This window comes from Eucyclogobius newberryi, unplaced genomic scaffold (genome assembly GCF_026437365.1).
Source record: "Eucyclogobius newberryi isolate DKJ021-1_F unplaced genomic scaffold, fEucNew1.0.hap1 SCAF_22, whole genome shotgun sequence".
Taxonomy (NCBI): domain Eukaryota; kingdom Metazoa; phylum Chordata; class Actinopteri; order Gobiiformes; family Gobiidae; genus Eucyclogobius; species Eucyclogobius newberryi.
Genome location: NW_027315857.1, coordinates 10,925,600 through 10,951,763, shown reverse-complemented (window position 1 = coordinate 10,951,763; position 26,164 = coordinate 10,925,600). Strand labels below are relative to the sequence as shown.

General features: G+C 38.7%; 3 protein-coding genes across 3 annotated transcripts; 2 read left to right on the top strand and 1 right to left on the bottom strand.

Annotated features, from left to right (window-relative positions):
- Positions 1 to 490: 490 nt before the first annotated feature.
- trmt10a (tRNA methyltransferase 10A) lies at positions 491 to 2,984 on the top strand. Its single transcript, XM_072458476.1, has 7 exons — positions 491 to 914; positions 1,255 to 1,429; positions 1,636 to 1,707; positions 1,788 to 1,862; positions 2,001 to 2,150; positions 2,224 to 2,329; positions 2,526 to 2,984. Exons 1-7 carry the CDS (start codon positions 730 to 732, stop codon positions 2,735 to 2,737), a joined length of 975 nt encoding a protein of 324 aa, XP_072314577.1. The 5' UTR covers positions 491 to 729; the 3' UTR covers positions 2,738 to 2,984.
- Positions 2,985 to 3,109: 125 nt separating this feature from the next.
- Positions 3,110 to 9,880, top strand: spata6l (spermatogenesis associated 6-like). Its single transcript, XM_072458475.1, has 13 exons — positions 3,110 to 3,314; positions 3,778 to 3,915; positions 3,992 to 4,040; positions 4,101 to 4,142; positions 4,318 to 4,442; positions 4,522 to 4,614; positions 4,860 to 5,081; positions 6,658 to 6,748; positions 7,362 to 7,408; positions 7,575 to 7,669; positions 7,836 to 7,929; positions 8,572 to 8,657; positions 9,559 to 9,880. The coding sequence occupies exons 1-12, from the start codon at positions 3,267 to 3,269 to the stop codon at positions 8,638 to 8,640; spliced, it is 1,113 nt and encodes a 370-aa protein (XP_072314576.1). The 5' UTR covers positions 3,110 to 3,266; the 3' UTR covers positions 8,641 to 8,657; positions 9,559 to 9,880.
- A 760-nt stretch (positions 9,881 to 10,640) lies between these two features.
- Positions 10,641 to 22,891, bottom strand: slc1a1 (solute carrier family 1 member 1). The gene is made up of 12 exons (XM_072458474.1): positions 22,570 to 22,891; positions 20,555 to 20,695; positions 19,685 to 19,777; positions 18,957 to 19,071; positions 18,833 to 18,875; positions 18,228 to 18,326; positions 17,184 to 17,368; positions 15,582 to 15,689; positions 14,356 to 14,478; positions 14,047 to 14,241; positions 13,104 to 13,238; positions 10,641 to 13,030 (listed from the first exon to the last, which is right to left on the bottom strand). The coding sequence occupies exons 1-12, from the start codon at positions 22,835 to 22,837 to the stop codon at positions 12,790 to 12,792; spliced, it is 1,746 nt and encodes a 581-aa protein (XP_072314575.1). The 5' UTR covers positions 22,838 to 22,891; the 3' UTR covers positions 10,641 to 12,789.
- Between the last annotated feature and the right edge of the window lie 3,273 nt (positions 22,892 to 26,164).

Sequence of the window (26,164 nt, the reverse complement as noted above, 5' to 3'; positions counted from 1 at the left end):
TTCGACTCCCGCTCTGTCTCAGAGTTTAAACTTTTTCAATTTATAGATTGCACAGTCTAGTTTGTTAATTGTCTCCTTACTACTACAAAAACGTAGGGTTAGGGGTTAGGGTTATTTATTTTATGGTTTAACACTATCTTTGCGCAGTCTATACTACGTGTGAAGTGGAACAGACTGTGATCCAATGAAAAAAAGCTTTTTAGAGAGAAAATTATTACCTGAGCTGTATCAGCAGGACAGGTCTCGGTCACTGCCACACGTTGGATTCAGATTTAGTCACTTTCATCCCAATTCCGTATATTAACTAGTGGAATTCTGCGAAAAGCCATTTCTACTTCTGAAAACTATGTCTTTAAATGTTTAAAGACATATAAATGTTTTGTAAAAAAGAAAAAACTTGTGGAATTCTGACTATCGTGAGTTAGGAGTGTATGATCTAGTGCCGACGAGGCTACAGCTCCGCTCTCGTGCGACCGTTTTATAATGACGTCATATTGAAGCGCCACCAACATGTGCAGAGTTTTCATTTTAAACAACTTGTGTTTTGTTTTGCTTTTTCTTTCTTGATTTGGTTCTTGCCCTGCCTGCGTCCTGATGAACACACTATAGGTCGTCTTTGATACAGATGAAAGCAGGAGTACGTGCTTTTATAGGACCTTTTCTCTTTTTACAAGCTAACAAGCTAACAAGCTAACCACAGTAGCCACCTGACAGCAAAAACAGGACATCATGGCTCATGAAAATGTGAACAGTGCGTCTCCGTGTGAGAATCAGGAGCTGGAGAATGACAGTAAAAGCACAGGAGAGACAAAGATAAACTCGGAGGAATCCACAGAGAGCCAAACTCTGTCTAAAAGGCAAAGAAAAAAACTTCTGAGGCAAAAGAAATGGGAAGAAGAGAGAGAACTGCGAAAGTAAGTTGTCAAAAATATTGTAGTAGCAAACCCTTTCCCTGATTTTTACTTGTATTTACTACATTATATTTTGCACACAAAAAAAAACACTATTTGGTCTATTCGTCTCAGTAAAGTGAAACAAACATGTTTAAGTCCTGAAGTCGAATAGAATAGAATAAACTTATTGTCACTGTCTGATAAAAATCCACATTTTGGCATCTTACTAATGCAGAATAATCAGAATTATTGACAAAAAGAGTATATAGTAGTTGCAATAAATGATATTATAAGATCCTGAAAGATTATATGCTGATATGCTGCCAATTTTTCTTTTCCATCTGGCTGATCTGTGCTGCAGACAAAAGAGAAAGGACAGAAAACAACAGCGTCGGCTCCAAAGGCAGAACTACCATGACGACGAGAGGGCAGATGATCAGAGAAATCCCAGGAAACGATTTCGGAAAGAGGTGACCCCCTGCTGCTCCGTCAGGCTGGTGGTGGACTGCAGCTTTGATAGCCTTATGCTTATGAAGGTAAAGTCATAACTCATACAATATAGTGATTTACTGTTTATGTAATAGTTTCAAGGCTAAATCTTGATCAAATGAAAGAGTGATGTAAAAAAACAAAGAGTTGCAGTAAGACATTTTTATATACCGGTACATATACAGTCAAATCTACCACTACCTCAATATCTCTAACACCACATTTAAGTTTGTTTTCTTTGCTTTTTTCCCAGGATGTCAGAAAACTTCACAAACAGATCCAGCGGTGCTACGCCACAAACAGGCGAGCTTCACATCCAGTCCAGGTTTGTCACCTTTAAACTTGACTTGGCAAATCCCACACAGACAATTGTATGTGACGTGATTTATTCCCTCAAATCCTCAGTTCATAGTGACAAGTTTGGGTGGACAGCTGAAACAGAGCATGGAAGAAAAGGACAAAGGATGGGTCAACTGGAAGGTGAGGCATATTCCGGGTTTGAGTCTGTTTTAAAATGTTTGTTGATGTGTTGAAGTATTCGGTTGAAGCAGGAAGCACTTTTAACATTTTCACAATCTCCATTTGCATAGTACAAGCTTTTGTTTTTCTTGTGATCAGGATATCTCCTTCAAAGCCGAGCACTACATCGACGTTGTTGCCAAAGAGGAGCTGGTCTATCTCACTTCAGACTCTCCAAATGTGCTGACAGAACTGGACCAAAGCAAGGCCTACGTCATCGGAGGCCTGGTGGACCACAACCACCACAAGGTCTGACTGTCTCGCATCGTTTTGGTTCGGCATCAGTACGACATATTTGACGGATGATCGTTTTCTTTTACAGGGTCTTACTTTTGACAAGGCAAAGGAGCTGGGGATCGCTCATGCTCAGCTTCCGCTCAACAGTTTTGTAAAGATGAACAGTCGCAAAGTCCTGGCCGTCAACCATGGTAAGATACTGACAGGCTTTTTACTTGTACGACAACAACAACATGAATCCAAACATTAAACATTATAGTTAAGTAATAAGACCTGTTTTTGTTTTGTAAGTGTGCTACTGAAATGTGTTAAACTGCAGAATAAGTTATATTTATTTAGTGTCGGTTATTCTGACAAAAGGTGACCCGTGTCCTCTTAACATTGCAGTGTTTGAGATCATCCTGTCTTATTTGGAGAAGGGTAACTGGCAGGACGCCTTCTTCACGGTCCTACCACAGAGAAAGGGAGCTGTGGCTCTGGACCAGGACGAAACAGGGGCCCAGGACCAAGAGGACCAAGAGGACCAAGAATCAGACTCCGATTCTGATGAGGAGGCACCGCAGCAGACGGAGAAAAACACAGACGCTGCATCGAGCTAACAAAGTGAACAAACAAACACGAGGACTTTGAAACATTTTGAGTTGAATTAAGAAGATTGATGTCTTTCTTATTTGTAAAGCTTTTTCTTGAGTATATATTGAATTTTATTTTTAATTTTGAAATTCTATTTATTTTGTATGTTATGCTTGTGCTGAGCAACTACTAAAAACAAACAGTTTCTAACGGCATTCTTTGTTGGATGCTTGGTTGAATAAGTGAATTGCATAAAAACTGTTCACTATTTTGTGCTTTTCTCCTTGTGAAATGATTTAATTTTAAGGGTTTATTTATAAATGTATCAAAACCCAAGCGTTCGCCCAAGCCAAAGCAGCTAGGTATTCTTTTTTTCATACCATAAAAGTTATGGCTCAAACTTTCTGGATTGAATTGTTTATAAGATCACGATCACTTAACAGAGCTGCAGAAATTCATGCGCCGTTTGCGCCGCCGGAAGTTGTTGTATCCTTGGTAACGGTAGTCAGGTGACGCTATAGCGCTCGAGTTAATAGAAGAATTTATCTGCAAAAAATGTCTCGGAAAGCCCTTAAAGTGCTGGTGGAAGTAAATATCCGAGCGGTAAGGCCCATTCACACTCTTTGCACGTAAATAATGACGTAAACGTTCTGCCCCACGCGGCAGAGCTGTAAAAACAAGACCAGTGTCCAAGAGTCAAACTTTACCATTACAATGTTGACGCTGGTTATCATTTTAGGGTAGCATATGCACTATTCTGTTCACCTGCTATTTTAGATCTGTAAAAATGGATGTAGGCTGCAGAATATAATAAACAGGACTGCAGTTTATGGCCTTGGAGTGCAGTAATTCCTATACCAGACTTTTCCCCTGCTTAATGTATATATCTATTGCAATAACTATTTTTTATATAATCTGTTTATTTTCAGAACAATTAGCCACTATCCCTGCAGCCTTCTGTGCCAGACGCATTCTATGTCTCTGTCTCCCCCTGCTGGGCTACAGCAGAAGTGCAGTGGTGTAGATGCTGCTCATTATATTCTCTAACATTATATTTCTCTGGCAGGTGTCATGTCCAGGAGTTCGCCTCATGGCTTATGAAGACATGTACCTGAGCGTGCGCTTCATGGGTCAGTTTAGGCAGTCTGAGTGTCTCCCCGCTGTGTTCCCGCTCATGTTTCATGAGAAGATGACTTTTGAAAAGGCAAGTTCATAAATAATTATATTGTATTTATGTTTGCAGTGTGGCCAATTGTGAGATTTATGGCTTGTTTGTTCAGATTTTCAGATATGCAGTTGATCCAGGAGACATTGCAGTGATGCTTGAATGTAAGACACTTAACATTAAGCAGTACTGTTATTTGTGGTTCATCACATTTGTTCTTTCAGATGAGACGGTCCGAATTGAACTTGTTCAGCTAATACCACCATGTAAGTATTGTCAGCAAAATGTGTAAATACACTTGTATACAGCTGAGCTATTCAGTTTCTGTGTCACAGTCAACACTTCCTATTTTATCACTCTCAGGATTAGTATTAAGTTAGACAATATACAACTTGTGTGATCTGAAAATAAACATTTAGATGTTTGATTTTCTCCTGACAGTAGGAACCACTTTGGCCTACTACGCAAATGATGCTCGCAGATTCCTCTTCCCAGAACCAAAACTAGTTCCTCCATCTTCTGGAACTGAGCAGGAGGTTTTGATGTCACGAGCACAACATTTTCCTGTGAGTCTGTCCCCTAAATTATACATTTTTATAAATTAAAAATAGTTATGGATTCAATGAAAATCCTTTGTTGTTGTAGGGTATTTGTCCAAGATTGGAATTCTCAACTACAACAACCATCTTTGAGTGTGAAGCAAATGCAGAAATCATGGATTACCCAAATGTAGCATTGGTAACACTTTTAATGTTGCCATGTTAAAGGTGCGCTATGTAACCTTTCTGTTGAGGGGTCGTGTAGGACACACTCTATGAAGGTTATGCTCCACATTATGGCTTTAAACGTATCTAACTTGCATTTATTCTAGTGTTGCTTAAAATGCCATAATATGCTTTCTTTTACAAAAAAGTTCCATAGTGCACCTTAAAATCATAATAAACCACCACCATAGTATTTCTAACCTTTTCCTCTGAATACAGAGGCCCTCATTGAGGCGACAGAGACGCTCGAATCGACCCAGGACCTCCTCTCCTCAGAGAAAGCCTGTCAGCCTGGTGAAGAGGAGAAGTGCCAGAGGAGACAGGAGCATGTCCAGGTCCCGCTCCATGTCTCCTCTGAGGGCCAGCAACAGGCAGCGCCTGGCCCACCTCAGCCTGGACTCAGACCACCAGGAGCCAGGTTCAGCCAGCAGTCCACAGCCTGTAAGTACCACCTTTCACCAGCAGGAGGAGACGTGTTCTCTTCAAGGTAAGACACTGCAGGTGAAGAGAATAACAGCTTAAATTTAGAATAGATTAAACTTGTTTAGCACTTTACATAGATAAATGTAAGAAAATATGTATTATAAGTTTTTCATCATGTGTAATGTTATCATATAAAAATAAGGCATTTTATGTGTAAAAATGCCAACATTATTATTATCTAGGACATCCAAATCGGAACAATGTATAGAGCCAACATAATTTGGAGGGGATTTTTGACATCTTATTTAGTATTTAGTATCTTATTTTAGCTTGCTTCATGTTTTGGATTCACCTCCAAACTTGGACTTTTGTAAATCAGGCTTTGAAAAAAATTTCAACAAATCCTTCAGTACAAGCCATCAAACCCTTGTTTTGGGTTAGGCTGTACAAGCTTATACAGTTTGGTGTGTGCAGGTGCTACTTTAAGGGCTTTATCTGTGTTGGAGGGAATTGCATTTGGAGAAATCTGCTTTTAAAGTTACAATGTCCCATAAACCTATGGATGCAAGTGTGATAAATGAAATGTTGTTCCAGTTAACAGAGAGCATACTGACCAAAAAACTAACAAACAAAATATTGTTTTGCCTTTTATATCTAAATGCTTTTTGTGCTGCCGTTTTATGATTATTATTTCCAAAATACTAAATGGAGAAAACAGAATGTGCCGTTAACTATGTTCAGTTTTGTGTTGCTTTAATGCTTGTATGATATATTGTACAGTTATAAGTTACTCTTTGTGACCACTTATCTAACCTAACGAACCTGTTCCCCCTCAAACCTATTCGTAATGCTATAGGCTACTGACTCAGGTGTTGTTTTTTGTTAAAGAAACATGACCAAATACTTGTTGGTGTTGTTGATGTTAGGACTCCATCCATCCATCCATCCATCCATTTTCTACCGGTTGGTCCCTTTCGGGGTCGCGGGTGACTGGAGCCTATCCCAGTGACTTCGGGCCTTAGGCGGGGTACACCCTGGACAGTGGCCAACTTGTCGCAGGGCCAACACAGAGACATAGACATTACAGACAGTTCACTCTCACATTCATTCACTAGGGCCAATTTAGAGTCACCAATTTTTACCTAACACATGCATGTCTTTGGACTGTGGCCGAAGCCGTATAACCCGGAGAGAACCCACGGTAACACGGGGAGAACATGCAGACTCCACCCAGAGAGATCATGTGATGTTGGTCTGGTCCGGGAATCGAACCCATGATCTCCTTCTTGGGAGGCAAGAGCGCTATCAGCCTTTGCCACCGTGCACTTTATGTTAGGACTCCAATCTAACTTATTATTGCAGTTGCTGTTGCTGTTGTTGTTGCTGTTGTTGTTGTTGTTGTTGTTGTTGTTGTTGTTGTTGTTGTGTAGTATTACATCTTTCTTGCGTTATTACAATGTGTACAGGTACACCCAAATTCCCCATTGTGTGGACAAATACAGGCTTATCTTATCTTAGGTACAAGTACTTACAGTTTTCACTCACTCACTGACTCGTAAACTTGCTGACTGTGCTCTGTGTGCCGTGTTCCCAGGGGCCGTCCACAAGACCTGGAGCCAGATCTGCATCGCCCCATCTGACATCAACGCTAACTAGTCCAACAGTGAGCAGGTCTCCTTCAGCAGGTACAGAGAGAACAATAAATATTTGAACCCCCTACGATTTTGCAAGTTCTCCCACTCAGAGATGATAGAGGAGTCTGAAATGTTCATCATAGGTGCATTTCCACTGTGAGAGTCAGAATCTAAAATTATTTCTGCAAATAAGTATGTCATTTTGGGATTTTTTTGTTTTTAGATTCTGTCTCTTACAGTACAAACACACCTATGATGAGAATGTCAGACTCTTCATACTTTGTAAGTTGGAGAATTTGAAAAATCGCAGGGTGTTCAAAGACTTCTTTTCCTCACTTTACCTGGAGTTACTGAAATACCACTTGTTTATCAGACTTGTTTTGGAGCTTCAGTCTCAAATGTCGATCTCAGTTTGTTTATTCATCCAGCTAAAGTTGAACTCTGTCTTTCACCTTTTAAAATCTGGGAATGTTTGATGATATTAACTTGCCCAGCTGTGCTTCTTAACTAGTTACTGATACTTTTATAGCTTCTCATAGAACTTTTACTGGCATCATATTGTTTAATACCCCCCGCAAATTATCTTATAAACCTGTTGATTGTTAGATTACTCTGCTTTACTACCAACAAGGTGAAGGAGTCATTCTGCCTGTTTCTGTTTTAGTGAGATTTGCTTCACCAGAACCCAGACAATCCTTATCTAATGGTCACGTAAGTAACATTTCTGTCTGACTACCGGTATATTCAACAAAGTATTCTATTAATCTAATCTTATGCTACAAATATCCAAAACACTGTTCTGGTGTTGCTTTTTTATTTTGTTGACAGAAGTATAAGATAAGATGTCTTTATTCCAACTGCGTTTTGAATTTGGTAGGCTGAGGAGACGGAAAACGAGGAGCTAAATCTACATGATTCTCTCCAGAGCGCTGACCTTTCACCTCTGCGCCTGTCTTCTGCCTCACTCAGAAGGTATACACTATTAAAATGCTTCGTCTCACTTCAGACAGTGCACATTTTTAGCTCAATAAAAGTTATATTGTATTGTAAAATGGCAACACTAGTCACTAAACCATTGAGACGAAACTTTGTTATCAGGGAGTGAATTTTTGAATGTATCTGCTTCCATTTGTTGAAGGTCTCCGTCGAGCTCTCACAGAATGTGGGAGGAGGTCCAGGAGCGAGTGCGTGGCCTTCTCACAACCCCCAAAGCTGTGCGTCGCCTTGCCTATGTAAGTAAATGATAATATAAATAAGGCTGCGTTCACGTTCTGCAATTTGTAGAAAATGTGATGATTTCAGTCAGAGGGCGACGGCCTGTGTAACTCTGGCAGATTCACTCTTTTTGCACAAACGTACCATGTTGTAAAGTCTTTTCAACTAAAAACAATCACGTCTTGATGTTGTTTAATGGCACCCGTTTTTGAAGACATTGTGAACAAATTATTTCGTATTTTTGTTTCCTGTTGATTGGGTCAGTAATTATAGAAATATTAAAACCAGATCGACAAATCAAGAATGTGACAGCGAATTCCACCATAAAAAAACGGACCTGACCTCCAGCTCAATTTTTAACTGTATTTTGCTTTTCTTTTTAAAAATGTGTATTACAAAAACCAAACAGAACTAGAGAGAGACCAGAGCGCGAAATATGTCAATCAGGCATCATGTACAGGTCCTATCTGTCCTTTTTCCTGGTAAATTAAAACAATCAAGGACTTTAGTTTACAATGGAAAAAATACAGTTTTTTTGCTGCAGCTAAAAGTACAGATATCCATTAATCATTCATTGTTGGCGTTTTTAAAATTGTTGATGTCCATAATACCTCACCAATCTCAGTCCAATATTTAACAGTGTTTTGCTTCTTTTCCAGGGAGTCACAAACGCCGAGGTCGATGAAATTTTAGCCCGAAGATCGATTTCTCCTGGTCCACCAATTTAACACATCTATTTGACTTGGTACTCACTTTTTCTCTCTTGTTTTTTAAGTAGTAATGTTGACTTTATAATTTTTTTTAATTTTTTTTTTAATGTGTGTTTTTTCCTGTTTGCGCTTTGGTTGACTTTGTTATTTATAAGGTGCACTATAAATAAAGTTGAATTGGATTTGGTGCAATGAGATGAATTCACATACATTTGTAATTTAACCAAGTTTTTGACACAACAACGATATAAGATGGAAAGTTGAAGTAGCTAAATCTAGTACATATCATCTTTTCTTTTGTGAGATTAATGAATTTGTACATGACGCTGACAAATAAGAAATAAAGTAAACAAATAGGGCGAATTAATTAACGTGATTAGTTGACTGTAAAAAAAAAGTTGTATTTTTATCATCTTTTCTAGACTAAAAGGACTTCAAATTTTATTCATTAATACACTTTCCTTACTTCAACCTTTATTTAGTCGATAATGTACAATAGAAATAATAGTTTGACTAGTCGACTCCTAATATAATCATTAGTTGCAGCCCTAAAAGCCCTTTTTACCATTATTATTAGTATTACCTTACATTATTATTAGTATTACCTTACATTATTATTAGTATTACCCTTACGCTAGTTGTTTTAATTTTATTTAATTTTATCTTGATTTTTCCCCTCCATTCCTTATTAGGATATGAGAGGTTTTTGACTATAGGAGTTTTTGTTTATAAGAGTTTTGTTTATAAGAGTTCTTCTATGAAGAGTGTTTTTTAAACTTCCTATACGTTATCTGTCCTTTTCCTCTGTATCTACCTGCGTTGCAACAATTAAATTTCCCCATGTGTGGACAATAAAGGAATATCTTATCTTATCTTAAAAAATAAACTACTGTTACCCAACATTTTGCATAATTTGATGTCTGTTCCTCTTTGCAGAAATCATCTTGCCAAGCGACCTCCCGATCACGTGTGCTCAGAAAGAGGTATAACATCGTGTAGTTATGTCATTGCCTTGGTTTTTCTACATCTGTCAAAATCACGTTCCATCAAATAAAGATATAAGATTCACAACGCAACTTATGCCAGATATGTGTATCGTTGTATCTTGGTGGGCATTGTCACTGCTGAGCTGACATTGTAAAGTCCTCTGCTAAATCACCCCAAAAGTCATTAAAAGCAAATTGTGTCTTCGGCGAGGCGGCTCGGTGCAAACTGCCGCCGTATATCACAGAAATGACCGCGCTCTCTTTCTGTGAGCGATCGGAACATTGTGATGTACTGGAGATGCAGAAATAGAAGCACACGGAGAGGTTGCACTGACAAAAGGCTCTGCAGATTATTATGGATTAGACCAGGGCAGATCAACATGCTTAATTGTTACTAGCCACACAGAATTTGAGATACATTCATCACAAAAGGGTTATTTATTTGGCTAGAATATTCCCCAGTATGGCATTAAAGGAGACATATTATGCGATGAACTGTAACACAAGTAGATAATCCCTTTACATTTTGTTCATTGTAAACTGCAATATTGATCTCACCTGGTTTAGTAATAGAAAGCGGTCCACTGGCCTCTTGTTTACAACTGCAGAAGTGACGTTTCACTGTGAAAAGAGCACATGACGTTTCATAACTCGGGGAAATGCATCACTTTGGGTTTTAAGATAAGCCTCAGTTCTACAACAATACAGAACATACAGTAATCAATCAAAATGCAACTTTGTCAAGATAATGAGGAAACAAAGCTCATTAAAGTTGCATAATATTTCCTCCTTAAACTTACCTGTCTTTGCATTTTTTCAATGGCTTGTGTTTTATTGATAAAAACCTGTAACTTGGCCTTGTGATGTCACCCACTTATTTCTATGGTTAATAAGTGAAGTCCATAAGTTTAATGCTATACGTTAAGACAAGGCAAAGCAATAACATGGAGACACGCCTCCAGACCCGGTCTTGCTTTGGAAACTATTCAATTTGTTTGTGTCTGAAATGGTTAATACGATCAACACCAGGCAATGAATGAATAGTGCTTTATTAGGTTGCAGTTACACACTTTGTTACAGTCTGTACAGAGTTTGAATCCAAGCCTTTTTAAGTGTGCTTTTCACATGGGGTCACGACCTGTCACATACTGCACTGAAATGTTAGCTCATCAACACTGAAATACATTATGAGCTTGGTTTGACCCGGTTCCCCTCAAAAACATGACAAGGTTAAATACTGTGCATTTGTATGGAAATCAAATACATCTCTGCTCCTTTGCAAGAGTTTGGCTATTTTATTTGACTAGTATGAGAAGTACATTGTTGTATTAACAAATCAACAATCAGGCACATGAGTAGTTTTTAAAAATAACTTTGTATAAATACTCAAATTGGTTTAACAATATACACGGTGTTGCAGTTGATAATATGTTTAATACAGAAGTGTGACTCGGTAAAATGTAGTAGTGTAAGAATAAAAATACCAGCTATTCACGTATAAGATATATATTAGTAACTGCAATGAGAACAGACAAACACATGTGGACATAAAAGCTCGTTCTCTTTCAAACGCTCCTTGTCCTGGTGCAGCGCGGCCAGAGTATTATCCAAAAACACAAGATTACTGTTGTTTATTACAATGCAAAAACAGCAGTTAGCGCTTGCTAGTCGTAATATTGTATTATATTTTACCTCGTAGCTCTGGCACTGTAACCTCCACACACTAAGTCATTGCTCTGTATTGTCAGAAACGGTTTCACTTTAATACTTGAGATCAGATTTTCTTTTAATGCATGCTATTCCGTTTGCCCTTCCCAAAACATTGAAGTGCAACCCCAACAATAACTTATAAAAGGTTTACTGTATTTACTATGAATATTCCTCTACAGACATAAATTAGTTTTTAGTTCAAATCCAAGGTTTTTGTTGCTTAATAGATCAGTTGTTCATGGCATTTAGATTCTTGTTGATTCATGGGTTTCAGCTTTTATGGCACATTAAGAGGACTTTTCCGCATTCAAATATACTATATACTATACAATATACTATTTAGTTTTAACTTGCTAATTCCTAGGGCAATGGTCCTAGAATCATTCCTAAACCCATGGAGCACTTTTCACCATTCAAAAGATGCAATATTTAGTTTTGAATTGTTAATCGCCACGGCAACTGTGCTATTTTGTCATCACTCTGAAACCCATGGATTGCTGTGGCATTATTGGTTCACATAACAGTGCCTTGGCTGAGGTCTGCTTCTGTGCCTCTAATACAAACAGACCATCGCAGGTGTTGGTTAATAAACATCCTTAACGCATTATTGATTGAAACTATCTCGAGCGTTTGAGTTGAGCTTATCAAACTGAATTACGACGCATGGATAATAGAGACAGTTTTATCATACAGTAAATGTTTTGACGTTTATGTAGTGTGACTAAATGCTTGCAGGAAGCTGCCATGCAACTGTGCTAGCATTTGACCAGAGCCTCTATGCTACATCACGCTAAATACAGTAGCAACATCGCAGCCGAAATGATAAACATCTCATCATAGACATGAGCAGACGTGGACAAAAGACACTCTTCTGGTTAAGCACAGTACAATCAGGGGTGTGATTTGGCTCGGTTCAGTACGTCCTTGAATTTCACAGTGTAAGATGATTTCACTAGCTTTAATTTGCAGTCTTTGTGAGGTCTTTATGTGTGACAATGCAAGTAGCAGTCCTCCTTATTGCTTCATGCAAATCAGTGAAAAAGGCTTAAATATAAATAGCTGTACAAGCAGTGCATTATGGAAGAGAAACACAATATATCTGCAAACTATGTACAAATAAAAACATTCACAAACAACTAGGAAAGGTTTCTGCATTTTTCAAACAAAGAACACTTGTGTAAAAGCCTTATTCTTCATCTTGGCACTCTTTTAGAAGAAGGAAGCACTTCATCTAGTCCTGCTCTCCGTCTAATATGTTTGATGGTTCATTTAGCTTCATGGAGGCTTCTATTGCTGATGTTGGCGGACTCTGGCTTTGCTACAACACTCACAATAAATTAGACAGTGGACGCAGTTACCATTTTACTATAAAAAAGTCCACTGCTTTTATCATCAGTGCTGTAGTTACCCAACGACTGTTTCGCTTCTAAAGGAATATGGCACTTTCTTGTTCGCCTGAGTCCACCAGAGTCTAAAACTGGGACGTTTCGGTGAAGGAGATGGCATCGGTCTTGTCCACAGTGAATCCTCCGTTCACATACGATTTCTTCTCACACTCTTCGTCATCTAAAGTGGTCTCCAGCGCAAAAGGGTTAGCCACGTCCACATCCGACACCAGGTCCATCCTCTCCAGCTCTCTCTTGGACAGCTTCTGGACTATGCCGGCCCCGAAAGCGTCACCCAAAACGTTAATCATGGTGCGGAAGCGGTCCCTGGAAGACAGACACATTTTTACTGAGGAGTTGTTCCCTCAAGGCGCACAAATGGATAACGAAAGGGACTTACAGCAGCCAATCGACAGCTACGATTAGAGTGACATCACTGGCGGGCAGTCCCACAGCGGTCAGGACTATCACCATGGTGACAAGGCCGGCGTTAGGAACTCCGGCTGCTCCAATACTGGCCACGGTCGCTGTTATACTGGAAGTGGAAAGGCTTTGTGAATATCCACACCGTCTAGCTTGTCTATTTAGAGTGGTCATTTGAATCATTTTAAGAACTAAAGGGCTACAAGTCCCTCTTGACCTGTATAAATAAAGGATTCATAACAAAACACAGAAAGGACCCCCTTTTGTGCATGCCTCGTGTGCTGAGCGGAGAGTGTTAGTATGTGGTTATAGTTTACTCAGACAGGCCAAACTTATTCTAATATTTTGCTCATTTTGCTCACAAAACAACTGCACTTGGGAACAGTGATAAAGTCTAATCCATGTTTATTTTTATTTTAATGCAAAAAAATGAGCAAATTTAGATTTTTTGGGGAGCTATGCTAATTTTATGTTTACTCAAAAACTACAGATATTCAAACTTTCTTCACTGCATTTTTTTGAATTTTACACATTCATATAATTATATATAAATAGATATAATTATGAGCAATTTTGACAATTTTCTTTTCATTAAAAAACATATTTGAAAACATGACAGAAGAAGACGTTTTCCTTTTCACCTGCAGTGACTCAAAGGTAACACCAGAAAACATGATCTGATTTCTGGAGTGATTAGATCATTGAAATGTCATAGGTTTTACATCTGATGTGAGTAAGCTGATTTCTTTCTGATTGTTCACGCTTGTGTAGGTTTTGAGAAGGAAAATTATACGAAAAAGGGCAAACGGATGCAAAAATGAAAGAGGAAATGTTTTTCAATTCATGAATTTTTGTCTTCCAACTATAACAGTTACAAAAATAGAAGTTGCCTAATGAGTAACGTAAAAGTCAGTGTGTACCTGATGGTGACAATCTGACCCACATCCAGAGGGTAATCATTGAGCTGCGCGATAAAGATGGCGGCCACAGCCTCGTACAGCGCCGTTCCGTCCATGTTTATGGTGGCACCCACTGGGAGAACGAAGCGGGTGATGCGCTTGTCTATGTGGTTGTTCTCCTCAGCACATCGGAAGGTGACCGGCAGCGTGGCAGAACTAGTCAAAGTCAAAATGATTTACAAGCAGACCAAATATGAACGCGTACTCTCTAAACAAAATGCAACACATGCGTCAGAATAAAGGGAAGTGTTTTGGATTTTTGGTTCTGACCTGGAGGAGATCATGAGCGCTGTGACCAGAGCTTGAGCCATGCCCAGGGTGAATGTGAACGGGTTCTTCCGCACGATGATGAAGTAGAGGAGAGGCAGGCAGACCAAGGAATGGATGGCCAGGCTAAAAAAAACATCAGGAAGGAAATACTGTAAGTGAAATACGTTTTTTTGTTTGTTTGTGTAAATTTTCATCAGTTCGTTGGTTTTGAAATCCATCATGATTTATATTGTTTGTACTTTTAATTTAACTTTCTGTAACACTTTATAATAACTACACTGTGTACTGCTGCTGTAAAGCATGAAAAAAAGACCCGATAGTTAATTAAGAAAGATACAGGCTTACTTAATGAAGGAATAAGGAGTTAGGGTGTAGCTTTATGGTAAAGTAGTATGAATTAAGTCTTTCTTCCAACTTTATTGAGGCTTATTGAGGGATAGTCATTATAAAGTGTTCATTCTACACATTTTATTTATATATATTACTAATTCTGTTATTTTCATTATGTACTGTACTGTAGATTTGAATTTATATTGTGCTGGCCATTGAAATAGAGAGCAAAACTTTACATAGCATTTAAAAAAATCTAGTTTATGCAAAATTACTTGTCAAACATTAAAATGCTGCTCTTTTCTCTAAGCAATTCCCCCCAGTTTAGTAGGTGCAACGCTTGTCTAATTCACACAATGGTTATTATATGACAAATACAAACATGAAAATACCTAAACACTCCCTAAATAAACTGCCACTTGACCGAAAACTATGATCAATATTTACCAGAGAAACAAACCTAAATTAAGTCATAATAGGAAAATGTAAAACTGTTTTTATTGATTAGATCCACCTTAATCTGAGTAACAGTTTATTAAAAGGTAAGGGTGCATTTCTATAGCAATCTATCTTGAATTAGTCACCCTACAATAGACCTGATACATTGTGCTCGCAGCAAAAAGCCCAAAGTCACTATGGAACCCTTGGCGTGGCCCGCTGACCCACTGGAAGACATTTACTAGCCTCTCTTTATTGTCGCTGTTGAGATTTAGAGCCGTGAATGAGGCCCCGACTGCTGCATCTGCAGGTTGGCCAATTTTAAATGTCCTTGGCCCTTATCAGCGCGCACACAGTCTTTAGCTTTTACTGTATCATTGGAGACAGAACGAGCCAAAATGCCAGCCGTAAATCTGAACTATGTGGAGCAGGTGGGCGGGGCGGGTGTGTGTACTTACCCACTCAGCACGGTCACCATGTACAAGCCCATCTTCTTGAAGATCTCCCAGTCTTCTACTTCAATAATCTTAGCCGCAATGAGGAACAGGATACCAATGGGCATGTAGCTGGAAGGACAAAAAATATCTTATCTTATGTGCTGTTTGTTATTCTAATTTCAGAAATGGAAGCGAAAGTGAAGTGAAACATCAAGGTGGTTTTGAAAACTGAAAACCACTCAGACTATATCAGAGCAGACATTTACTATTGTATTTCGCATTATTAGATATAAACACTGACCCGACAATATTGTTTAATTTTAACTACAGATATATTACATATGTTTACCATAAATTATGCATATTATGAAGCTCAAATACAATTTTGACGCTAGAAAAATATGATCCAGTCTTCCATAACAGAGAAGCAAAGATCTCTACCCTAGAAGTTCAAAATCACTGCTTATTTTTTTATATAAAGACTTCAAATCAATACTATTTAGATCTGATGTCAATAAATCATTGAAAATGTATTATTGTCTACTTCATTTTCAGGAATTTCGACCATTCTGATGTAATGGAATTTAATTAGTCTATATTGTTAACACTGATATATCGTTATTTGTTTTGGAAATCATTTTTATTTATCTATTTATTTCTAATGTAAATAAAGATAAAAATGTAATAAGTATAAGTAATAGTATAAGTAATAGTATTTTCAAGTGTGATGTTAAAATGTGATAAAAGTGCTTGTAATGGCAGGTTCCTCGTTGCATCGTGCCTTATCTGCTTTCTGTGAAATGCACCAGTGTGAAAGTTAAATGTTAATTAAATTAATAATTTCTCGTTCCAAAAACGACAGGTTATCCATTGTCCGCTTCCTAGAATCAATAAAGGTGGACACAGATAAGCCACACAAAGCTCCAGCTCCTCCCGACTGCCTAGCATTATGCTAACCTGTTAAGAAATTCATTATTTGGTATAAGACAAAATTAGTTTGATATGGATCTGGAAACATCTTGTTTTGGACTAACATGGCCACTAAATAGTCCAATAGAGGCTTCAGGGCTTCAGGGCCCAACTCTAAATTCAGTGATGATAATATAAGAACTACTGAAAATATTTTTGTGATAAAATACAACAATGGTTAAGAATATTCATCTTGTCTTCTCAATTAGAACATTTACCCCCTTTCTCTATCAGACAATAGGTAACAGATAATGAAGAAAAAACAAAACTATTCAAAATACAAAATGCTTTAGAAACATTTATCGGCAGAATACCAGAACTGAACCAGAATTAAAATTAGACAATGTCTAAACAAGGACAAACTCAGGTCTACAGCAGAATTAAACCAGGACCAAACCAGGTATACACTAGTACTAACCCAAATTAAGTTTTAGCCAGGACTAAACCAGTAAACAAGAGGAAATAGATCAGTCCCTCAGAGTGAGCAGAGCATTAACCCCAGAACTATCCCATCAATCATGTAGAGTTCTAAGTGGTTCTTCTGCTCTATTGTGAAACAGGGATGGTAGAAAGGACCTGCTTTATCACATCAGTACTTTCCCTCCAGTTAACATTCGAGATCCACAGGTTTAGCTTGTGTGGGATTGTACATACCACATAATAATATGCACCAGTTTCATTGTGGCTTCATTCAGAGCGTCGAAAAACTCCAGCAGAATCCTCCCCTTCTCCCCCATCTTCCCGATCACCAGGCCAAAAGCCACGCAGAACACGATAAGGCCTAAGACGTTGATGCCGTCCGAATACGAGCCCACCAGCTTATAGTCCTTGGTGATATTCTGCGGACAGAGAACAAAGAGGCAATTGAAGGAGTTGGGAAGCTCCTTCACAACACATTAGTGAGTCTAAAGAGCCATTGAGGACGACTGTCCGCTGATCCATGACTGTGGGGGAACACAACAGGAGCTGTGGCCAGGTGCAGAAACGTGAACCTCCAGTGCACGTGGAGCAAAGGCATGTGGTTATGAGAAGGTCTGAACTCCACACTGCACACTGTTGTTTACGGTGGCCCAGAAGAGCAAGACACGTCGACATCCAAGCCAAAACATGTGCACGAAAAACCATGTGTGAAAAACCATGTGTGAAAAACCATGTGTGAAAAACCATGTGTGAAAAACCAAAACAGATTCACAAAAACATTTCAACATTAGTGGGAAACATTTTAACTAAAGTGTAAAACATGATCTTGCTGTTTTGATGTCGATATCAATTTGTTTTGCACTTCTGGGCCACCGTAGCTGTTCCCAAAAGTAGTATTGGCGCATGTTGAAAGAGCAATGTTGTGTAATGTTGTGTTCTAAATATAAAAGCACATGTCGTATAAGTTAATGGGTGACGAGCAAACCAAATTTAACTGATAACCGCAACTCTCTGCTGCTCCTGAGAGGTCCCGCTTCACTGTTATTGGTTTAATCCACCTGTCACTCACCCAGAGCCTTAGAGAGACAGACCAATAGGATGCGTAGGTGGGGAAATGTGTCTGTGTTAAGAGCGAAGAGCTGCGTAAAACAGAAAAGCCCTGAATAATGAATGACATGATTACATAGTTACCGTAATATGGTCCAGCCCTTAAAACTTGTATTGGAAGAATGAGCGGCATGATACAGATCTGTGAACGTGCAGCTGGAGGTGCGTTACCTGGACAACGGCCATGATGGCGGTGGTCAGAGGAGGCATTGTAGTGGTGGTGTTTGTCACTGCTTTGGCCGGCTCCAGCTCTTTACGCTTGGTCTTGTACTAAATACACAACAGGTGTAATAAGCTGCACGTGTAGAGACATTCTACTGTAGTAAGTAAGTAAATTGTATTTGTATAGCACCTTTCACAGACAGAAGTCACAAAGTGCTTCACAAAACACAAAATAAAACGATAAAAACACAAAAAACTTACAGTGAGCAATACAACAATATACAGTCAATCTATCTAACGATGATTAAAAAGTACAGTTTAAACTAAAGCAAATTTGAGTCATGGCACACTTATGTAGTTGAAATTACTCTGCGCCACACCTCCTACTAAAACATTACCATTATCACACCATTTAGGGAAGAAAAGTGGTATTTAACGTAGCAAATATGGTCCATGCGACTGTGTCTGGTTCTTTAAATGTCACAATGGTGATATTTTAAACCATAAACGATTCAATTCAATTCATGAATCTTACATTTTTTCAAGGCACACCCTGTCAATATCCAAACAATGGTTGAAAATCAATGTACTGATCTAATGAATGCACACGGTACCTGCTGGAAACACGCTTGCACCAGATTTTCAGGGAACATGTTTCTGGACAAAAGAAAATCACCCATTTACAGTTTAGAAAAAGCAAGGACTTTGGAGCGTTATTTTGCGTTTGCTGTAGTTTACCTGATGAGGTCCAGCAGAGTGTCCACTGTGGTGACGTCAGGAGTGGTTCCAGCTCTGTCGATGTGGTCAGCTGTTTGAGACACTCCGGGCTTTATGGTCATCACCAGAAGGATTCCTGACAAAACAAAAAACAAAACATTTCTTTACAATTGGTACAACTACGGCACATATATATCTATCATTATATATATTACAACATACCCAGTAACACGGTCCATTGTTTAATGCACAGTGAATTGTTAATTTTGTAGGTTACGTTTTTACAAATGAGGAGTTATTACGACAAAAAACTCTTCAGGGGAACAAACTGAAAACTATATTAATCTATTATCAACAATTATACTCGATACATCAAAAAATAAATGTAAAAATTGTGTTATTACTGATGAAGAATGGGAACATAATTACATTTTAATGGAGCACCACAAGATCACATGTTTGGGAAGAATTTTGTTGGAAAAAATGCATCATGGTATTTTATTATGAACCATGTCAAAGTGCACATTATTATTATTTGACTTTAAACCATGTATTTGGGCTGTAGAACTAGACATAAATCACTGGACATTTATAAAATAAAGACTAAAGTCAAAATTTTCCAGTGAATTTGAAATTTCAATTAATTTCATTTTGTTTGTATTATATTGAAACAATAAAAAGAAACATCTAACAAAACAAAAAAACATTTACTAGGTTAGTTATAGAATAAATCTAGTCAAAAAGCTTACCCAAGACAACTGCAATGATGGTTGTTGAGAAGTAGTAAACGACAGCTCGCAGACCGATTTTTCCAGATACTTCAGAGTCAAGAGCAGCAACTCCTACGAGAACAAGACTGAAGTATGACTCTGTGATATTAACAAAATGAAGACCTGGTTTATGCTTGCTTTGGTCCTGGTGTTGTCCCTGGTTTAGTCCTGGTTTAGTTTTGCTTTAGTCCTGTTTTAATCCTTAGTGAAGACCTGGTTTAGTCTTTCTTTATCTCTGTTTTAGTCCTGGTTTAGTTTTGCTTTAGTCTTGTTTTATCCCTGTTTTAGTCCTTAGAGAAGACCTGGTTTAGTGCTGTTTTGTCCATGTTTGAGTCTTGTTGTAATCTTGCATTAATCCTATATTTTTCTTTGGTGAAGTCCTGTCTTTCTTTAGCCCTGTTAGTGAATATTTGGTTTAATCCTGGTATTGTCCCTGGTTTAGTGCTGTTTTGGTCCATAGTTTAATCCTATTTTAGTCTTGCTTTAGTCCCGTTTTAGTCCTTGGTGAAGACTGGGTTTAGTCTGGCTTTAGTTGTGGTTTTGTCCCTGGTTGAGTCATGTTCTTGCTTGTCGGTTCAAAAGAAATGTGTCATAAACTCAGCTAAAAGCTTTAAATGTATGAGGTGAGGTTTAAGTATCTGACAAAATGTGAAATTACCATAAAATGTGAAAAAATATCACTTTATACAGTTTTAAAGCAACAATATTCAAAATATCAAAAATGTTTCAATATCCAGGTATTCCCCACCTCTAAATGCAAGTTTAGCTGTCACAATTACTCAAATCTGTCACAACAATACAACTAGATGTGGTCATTTGTTTGGTCTGGTGCAGTTTTAACCGCGGCACCTGTTATCATGCTGGATATGATGAGTGGAAGAATGACCAGCTTCAGCATCCTCATGAGAATCTCTCCAGGAAAACCAAAATACTGTTTGTCAAGGTGAGACAGCGACGCATATTCTCTGACCACAAGGCCCAAGCTGATCCCTGCAGACGACACACAGAGGATAAACAGCATTAGGTCTGTACATTACCTGCAAAACAACCAAACAAACACATGCAAAATGACTGCGGAATGTAATTTCAAAGAGCGGCTTTTACTGGGTCAGCCACTTCTAATCTGCAGTTAATTCTATGAAGCACAATGAAAGATGATGAACCGCTTTCTGACCACATGTATTCCACTGAGATGGTTTTAGTGACATACACCATGGCGTCTAATGTGTTATCACACTGACCAGGCCACAGTTAAAATGCTTGTAAAAGTGTAGATGATGAATTTGCTGATGTGGAACGGATATTTTGCACGATGGCTCACCAATAATATAAAAAAAATGTTGAATAATCAATTATCAAGCCCTAAGAAAGGAAATTATATAATAAGACTAGTATGTATGGTAGAATAAATATGAATACTGTATAAGCAAAATGTTTCATTAAAGTAGCTGATCTTACATGCTTTGAAGAGTCGTATTTTAGTCAGGTACTTATTACTTATTACTACATTTGAAGGATGAATATACTACATTCTACTCCTACATTTCTATAAAAGAGGAGTTTCTATGTCTCTTTTAGAGCATATCATGTTGACACGTTTGTTGTGACTACTTTGGGTGTTGTTAACAATATCTGTAGTTCTAATGAGCTTTGAGTGGGATTATTCTAGCTTTTGTACTGATATATAGACTGGATATATAGAGCTGCAACGTTATTGATCACAGAACTCATTAGAATGGTGAAAAAATATACTTTCAATACTTAATTTCTACAGTGTAAGTAATGATTTGACTGGGCAACTTTCCCTTGTGCTGGAGAACATTTTGACCAGATGTTTATCCAATGAACTGCAGTATTTTGACCACCTCTGAATACTTCTAATACTACAAGAGAAAAGTAAAGTAATGCTTGACAATACTTGCTTAACAATCGAATAAAATAGAACATGTTAAAATACAGACTGCAATTTGTATCATATTATCATTATATTAATATTGGAAAACTTTCATCTTTTCAACAATCATACAGGTGAATTAGCTAATCATTTATAGACACAATAAGCAAATACTTGGATAAAAGCAACGGACATAGACTTGTCTGTGTTAGATTCAAGCTTATTTTTAATAGTGATTGATTTGTAAACGTCTGTTCTCCTGCTGTTCTTGAACTGTCTGTTGCAACATTGGCATTTACCTACTGTGAGACAAATGAAGGTTATTTTATCCTATCTAAACATATCACTCTGAGCACATTAAAACAAGCAATTTTCCAACTTTTCTTATACTTAAAAGATTGTAACAACTATTTTGATATGAGTTGTCACTGTTATTTTAATAATAGAGGTTTTTTACTCTACACCAAATCCGTTATAGGCTGTGTGCATATGTCAGTGAGTGAGTGTGAATCCTCTTTGCCAAAAAGGATAGCAACAGTATACATCCTGTTTCCATACCATACTGTAGGTTCTATAGTAAACCATTCATTAGACACTTGCCTAAATACAATGTAACACGTAGCTTGTCCTTTTAAGCTGTGTATGAAACTGTCTTTTTATGGTCCAGCATCACAGGCGGGAGACTCTATCACCTCAGTCTGGTCACGTTTAACTGAGCCTCATCCAGACTGTGGGGAGACTGCTGCTCTCTGCCCCTCAGGACTGACACTTTGCTCCTAAACCTTCTGCTCTGTGCATTGTTAATAGAAACATCTTGAGTTTTCCAACGTATTCCCGCTGCCCAGCCAAGCATAATAAGCCAGAGGCAATGATTTATGACAACACTGGCAGCAAAGACGCCACAAGCCACTGCAAAACGACCCACAATGACAGCATCGGTGTGCGTTTTAGGATTCGATCATATACATACCAAGAAGCACGGATACAATTGTTGCTAAAAGGAGCCAGTTCTTCTTGAGCAGGCGTTTGAAGTCCAGCCCTCGCTCCTCTTTGTCCTCCATTATATTCATGGTTCTTCTTTTGCAGGGGGCAACACAATGGCGACAAGACAGAGAAAAGAGGCTGCTGCTGCTGCTGCTGCTGCTGTCAGATGCAGACCGCGGCGAGGATGTGGCCGTCAGAAGGTGCTGATAGCCGGTGTCCGAGTGAGCCAAGGAGTGTGTGTGCCACAGAGACATGGAGGCAAGGTGGGAGGGAGACAGAGGAGGAGGGAGAGAGGGGGGAGAGGGAGGGGAGGAGATGAGAGGGAGGATAGGATAGGAGAGGAGAGAGAGGAGAGGAGAGGAGAGGAGAGGAGGGGAGGAGAGGGAGGGAGGGGAGGAGAGGAGATGAGAGGGAGGAAAGGAGAGGAGAGGAGAGGGAGGGGAGGAGAGGAGATGAGAGGGAGGAGAGGAGATGAGAGGGAGGAGAGGAGATGAGAGGGAGGAGAGGGGCTGGGACACCCCTCCCCCATGCAAGGTGTCTCTGATGTACTCCTTTTCGTGAGTTACACTGATCTGAAATATAAGCAAATGAACAGAATAATAATTAGTCCATGATTCATGAATGTGTATCCTCACGTGACAAATACACTTTAAAAAAAAAAACAAACCTGTTAAACATGGTTAACATGTGTAAAGAAAAGCTCTATTTCTAGTCTTTCTGTGGACACAAATGTGTCAACATTTACAGAAGTCACCAGTAGAACATTTGAAAATAAAAGACTCTTCTAATAGAATCTAATTACCTAATACGATATTGACATGTTGTGTCATGAATCGATTATTGCAATTAGCAAAAATAGATTACTGACATAATAATATTTATAATTTCAATATTATGACTATTTTAGATTTGTACATTGTTGTAAGTGAAAACAACAGCAATCTAGAAGACAATATCATAGATAAAAAGGTGCACATTCTGGTGATAAAATAGGAAATATTATCATGATTCTACCAAATGTAATTTTTTTTCTATTGTCCCATCCCTACTATTTAATAACTTAAATAAAGTGGTTGATTAATGCCACAGGTAGTTATTTTCCATTATGGAGGAAAGTGTTTTTTTATGCAGTAAGAATAGGACTGGGGACATGTTCTTGAAAATGTGGAAGGAACTGTAAATACTGAAATGCAGATTTAACTTATTTTTAATTTATTTATTTTCTACCACTTTTTCCCGTTAGGGGTCGCAGGTGACTGGAGCCTATCCCAGTGACTTTGGGCCTTAGGCGGGGTACACCTTGGACAGGGGCCAGCTCGTCGCAGGGCCAACACATTGGGCCAAGTTTATTTTTTTTAATTACTGTTTAGAACTGCGTGTACTTTACTCTGTCTTCTGTCACATAACATACACATACAGTAAAACAGTAGTCAGCATAACTTAATCCATATTCTCCATTATTGGAAGAATTAAAACAGACACCAATTTAACTGACTTATACAAATTTGTTGTTGTGATTACTTTGCCAGGAATGTGCCACAATATTACATTGAACATCTGGCATTTATTCAGTTATAGCTTATTTTATTAGGCCCGAGCGCCACAAGCTGGCGAGAGGCCTATTAATCTCGTAAGGCCGTGCGAAGCACGGCTGCAAAAGTGCGCACGTAGTGCGCACGAAATCGAGCGCGAAGCGCTCGCCCACTTCCAAACACTCACTAACGCACTCCTTCACTCACGCACGCCCCGTGCATACTAATTAATAGTAGGAAAATGGAACATTACCATTGTAAACGGGCGAAGCCCGTGCAAAAGTACGCACTAAACGAGCACTTTACATTGGGATGACGACCGCAAAGCGGTCGTCATCCCCATATAAAGCACTCATTTGCCCTAAGTAGCTCACGAATACGTTCCCCATCTCTTGCATGTTCCGTGCATATAAGCATGTAATGCAAAAATTGAACATTATTACTGTATAGAGGGCCAAAAACACAAAGTGGGCGGAGCCCACTCAAAATTAACGAAAGTACCCGTCAGTGACCAGGGACCCACACCATGAGGTAGGAAAGCGCGAGCGCTTTCCGAAAATGTATAGTTTATGATATTTGAAAAATGGGAAACATTGTTTTCGCATCGGAATATTCTTCTTCTTCTTCTCGGGACCAACCCCCCTATTTTTCACCCAGTGAACATTGACGAAAAGTCACAAAAATGTTCACACCTCTAAAAATCGTGCCTCTCTACATTCTGGCTATTTCCCTTTTCTAAAATAAAAAAAATTGGCGCGTCAGCGCCCCCAAATGTACCAAAAATGCATTGAGAGATGGGAAATGACCCAAAAAAAATCTGATCGTAGAATCATGAAATTTGGCGCAGAGGTAGATGGTGACAAGAGAAGTAAAAAATATTATTACGGCAACGCCGTCCGCCCAACCAAATGTCGGCCATATTGCTTCAAAAATGGCTAAACATGACTTCGGAGTTTTTCCAAACGTCGTACTTTTACGAACTCCTCCCAGGGCAATGGCCCTAAAAAGCTGAAATTTGGTGAAAATGCTACTGAGGAGTGGGACATCAAAAGTTATCCAAATTACATTGATACCTCTCACGGTCTCTGAGCGGCGAAGCCGCAAACTGTAGCTAGAATTTCAGAAATCTCCCATATTTAAAATTTCTGCCGTTTGCGCAGATAAAGTCCGAATTGCGTCAAATTAGAATCAGTTGTTAAACTCTTTGCCCTAAACCTACTTGAAGTGAAATAAATTCATTTGGCGCCACAGCGCCCCCTACAGATTTTATATGGAGGTTAAATGTTTAGTTTTGCGAAATTATATGAAATTTGACACACAACTCAATTTTAGCATCCCCATCAAAAAAGTCAATGAGACCCATGTCATAATTGTTATGGCGTTGCCGTAACGATGACCGAAACCTTCCATGTTATTCCAATGGGGAAATCGCCAGAACATGTTTACACTTTAGACTTTCACAAACTCCTCTTAGGGCGTTAGACATATTAACCTGAAATTTGGTGAGACTCATCTTCAGGACCATCAAAAGTTATCCACATTTTTATTCAAAGAGTCACGGTGTCTTTGCCGCACATTTTGCCAAGAATTCAAAATAAAATAGCTTTTTGATGGTAAAACAAAGGGGAGAAGATGTGACAGCGTCACAGATTCAGCAGTAGCGTAATAAAAGGACAATTGGGGCGCGTTAGCGCCCCCTCCTCTTGCGGCGTGGCGGCGGTGTGGCGGCGGCGTGGCGAGGGCCGATCATTGCCGCTTGCGGCTATATTTTAATGTTTTATTGTTCAAAACTACCTTACCCCTGTCGCTGCTGATTTTGAACTCACAAAACAACACTGCATCGCCAGAACTCATAGAATTTGGATTGCAGTTTAAACTTCTAAATTCAGCTTTAAACGGTTTAATTAATACAGTTTTGTATGCAACATTGGTCTAAAATGAGACCAAAACTGTGTTAAAAGATAACTAGTATCTAGTCATTTGAGTAGTATTTCCATGCGTACTTTTTACTCAAGTACAATTTGTAACACTAGGTTACTTTAATTTTAG

Coding starts and splice junctions, on each gene's coding strand:
- slc1a1 (XM_072458474.1), bottom strand. CDS start 22,837: ATGTCTCTGTGGCACACACACTCCTTGGCTCACTCGGACACCGGCTAT. Junction 18,876..18,956: donor ACTCTGCTGGACCTCATCAG/GTAAACTACAGC, acceptor TCTTTTGTCCAG/AAACATGTTCCCTGAAAATC. Junction 15,690..17,183: donor CTGGTGCATATTATTATGTG/GTATGTACAATC, acceptor TTGTCCTTCCAG/CTACATGCCCATTGGTATCC.
- spata6l (XM_072458475.1), top strand. CDS start 3,267: ATGTCTCGGAAAGCCCTTAAAGTGCTGGTGGAAGTAAATATCCGAGCG. Junction 4,143..4,317: donor TGTTCAGCTAATACCACCAT/GTAAGTATTGTC, acceptor TTCTCCTGACAG/TAGGAACCACTTTGGCCTAC. Junction 4,615..4,859: donor ATTACCCAAATGTAGCATTG/GTAACACTTTTA, acceptor CTCTGAATACAG/AGGCCCTCATTGAGGCGACA.
- trmt10a (XM_072458476.1), top strand. CDS start 730: ATGGCTCATGAAAATGTGAACAGTGCGTCTCCGTGTGAGAATCAGGAG. Junction 915..1,254: donor GAAGAGAGAGAACTGCGAAA/GTAAGTTGTCAA, acceptor TCTGTGCTGCAG/ACAAAAGAGAAAGGACAGAA. Junction 1,708..1,787: donor GAGCTTCACATCCAGTCCAG/GTTTGTCACCTT, acceptor TCAAATCCTCAG/TTCATAGTGACAAGTTTGGG.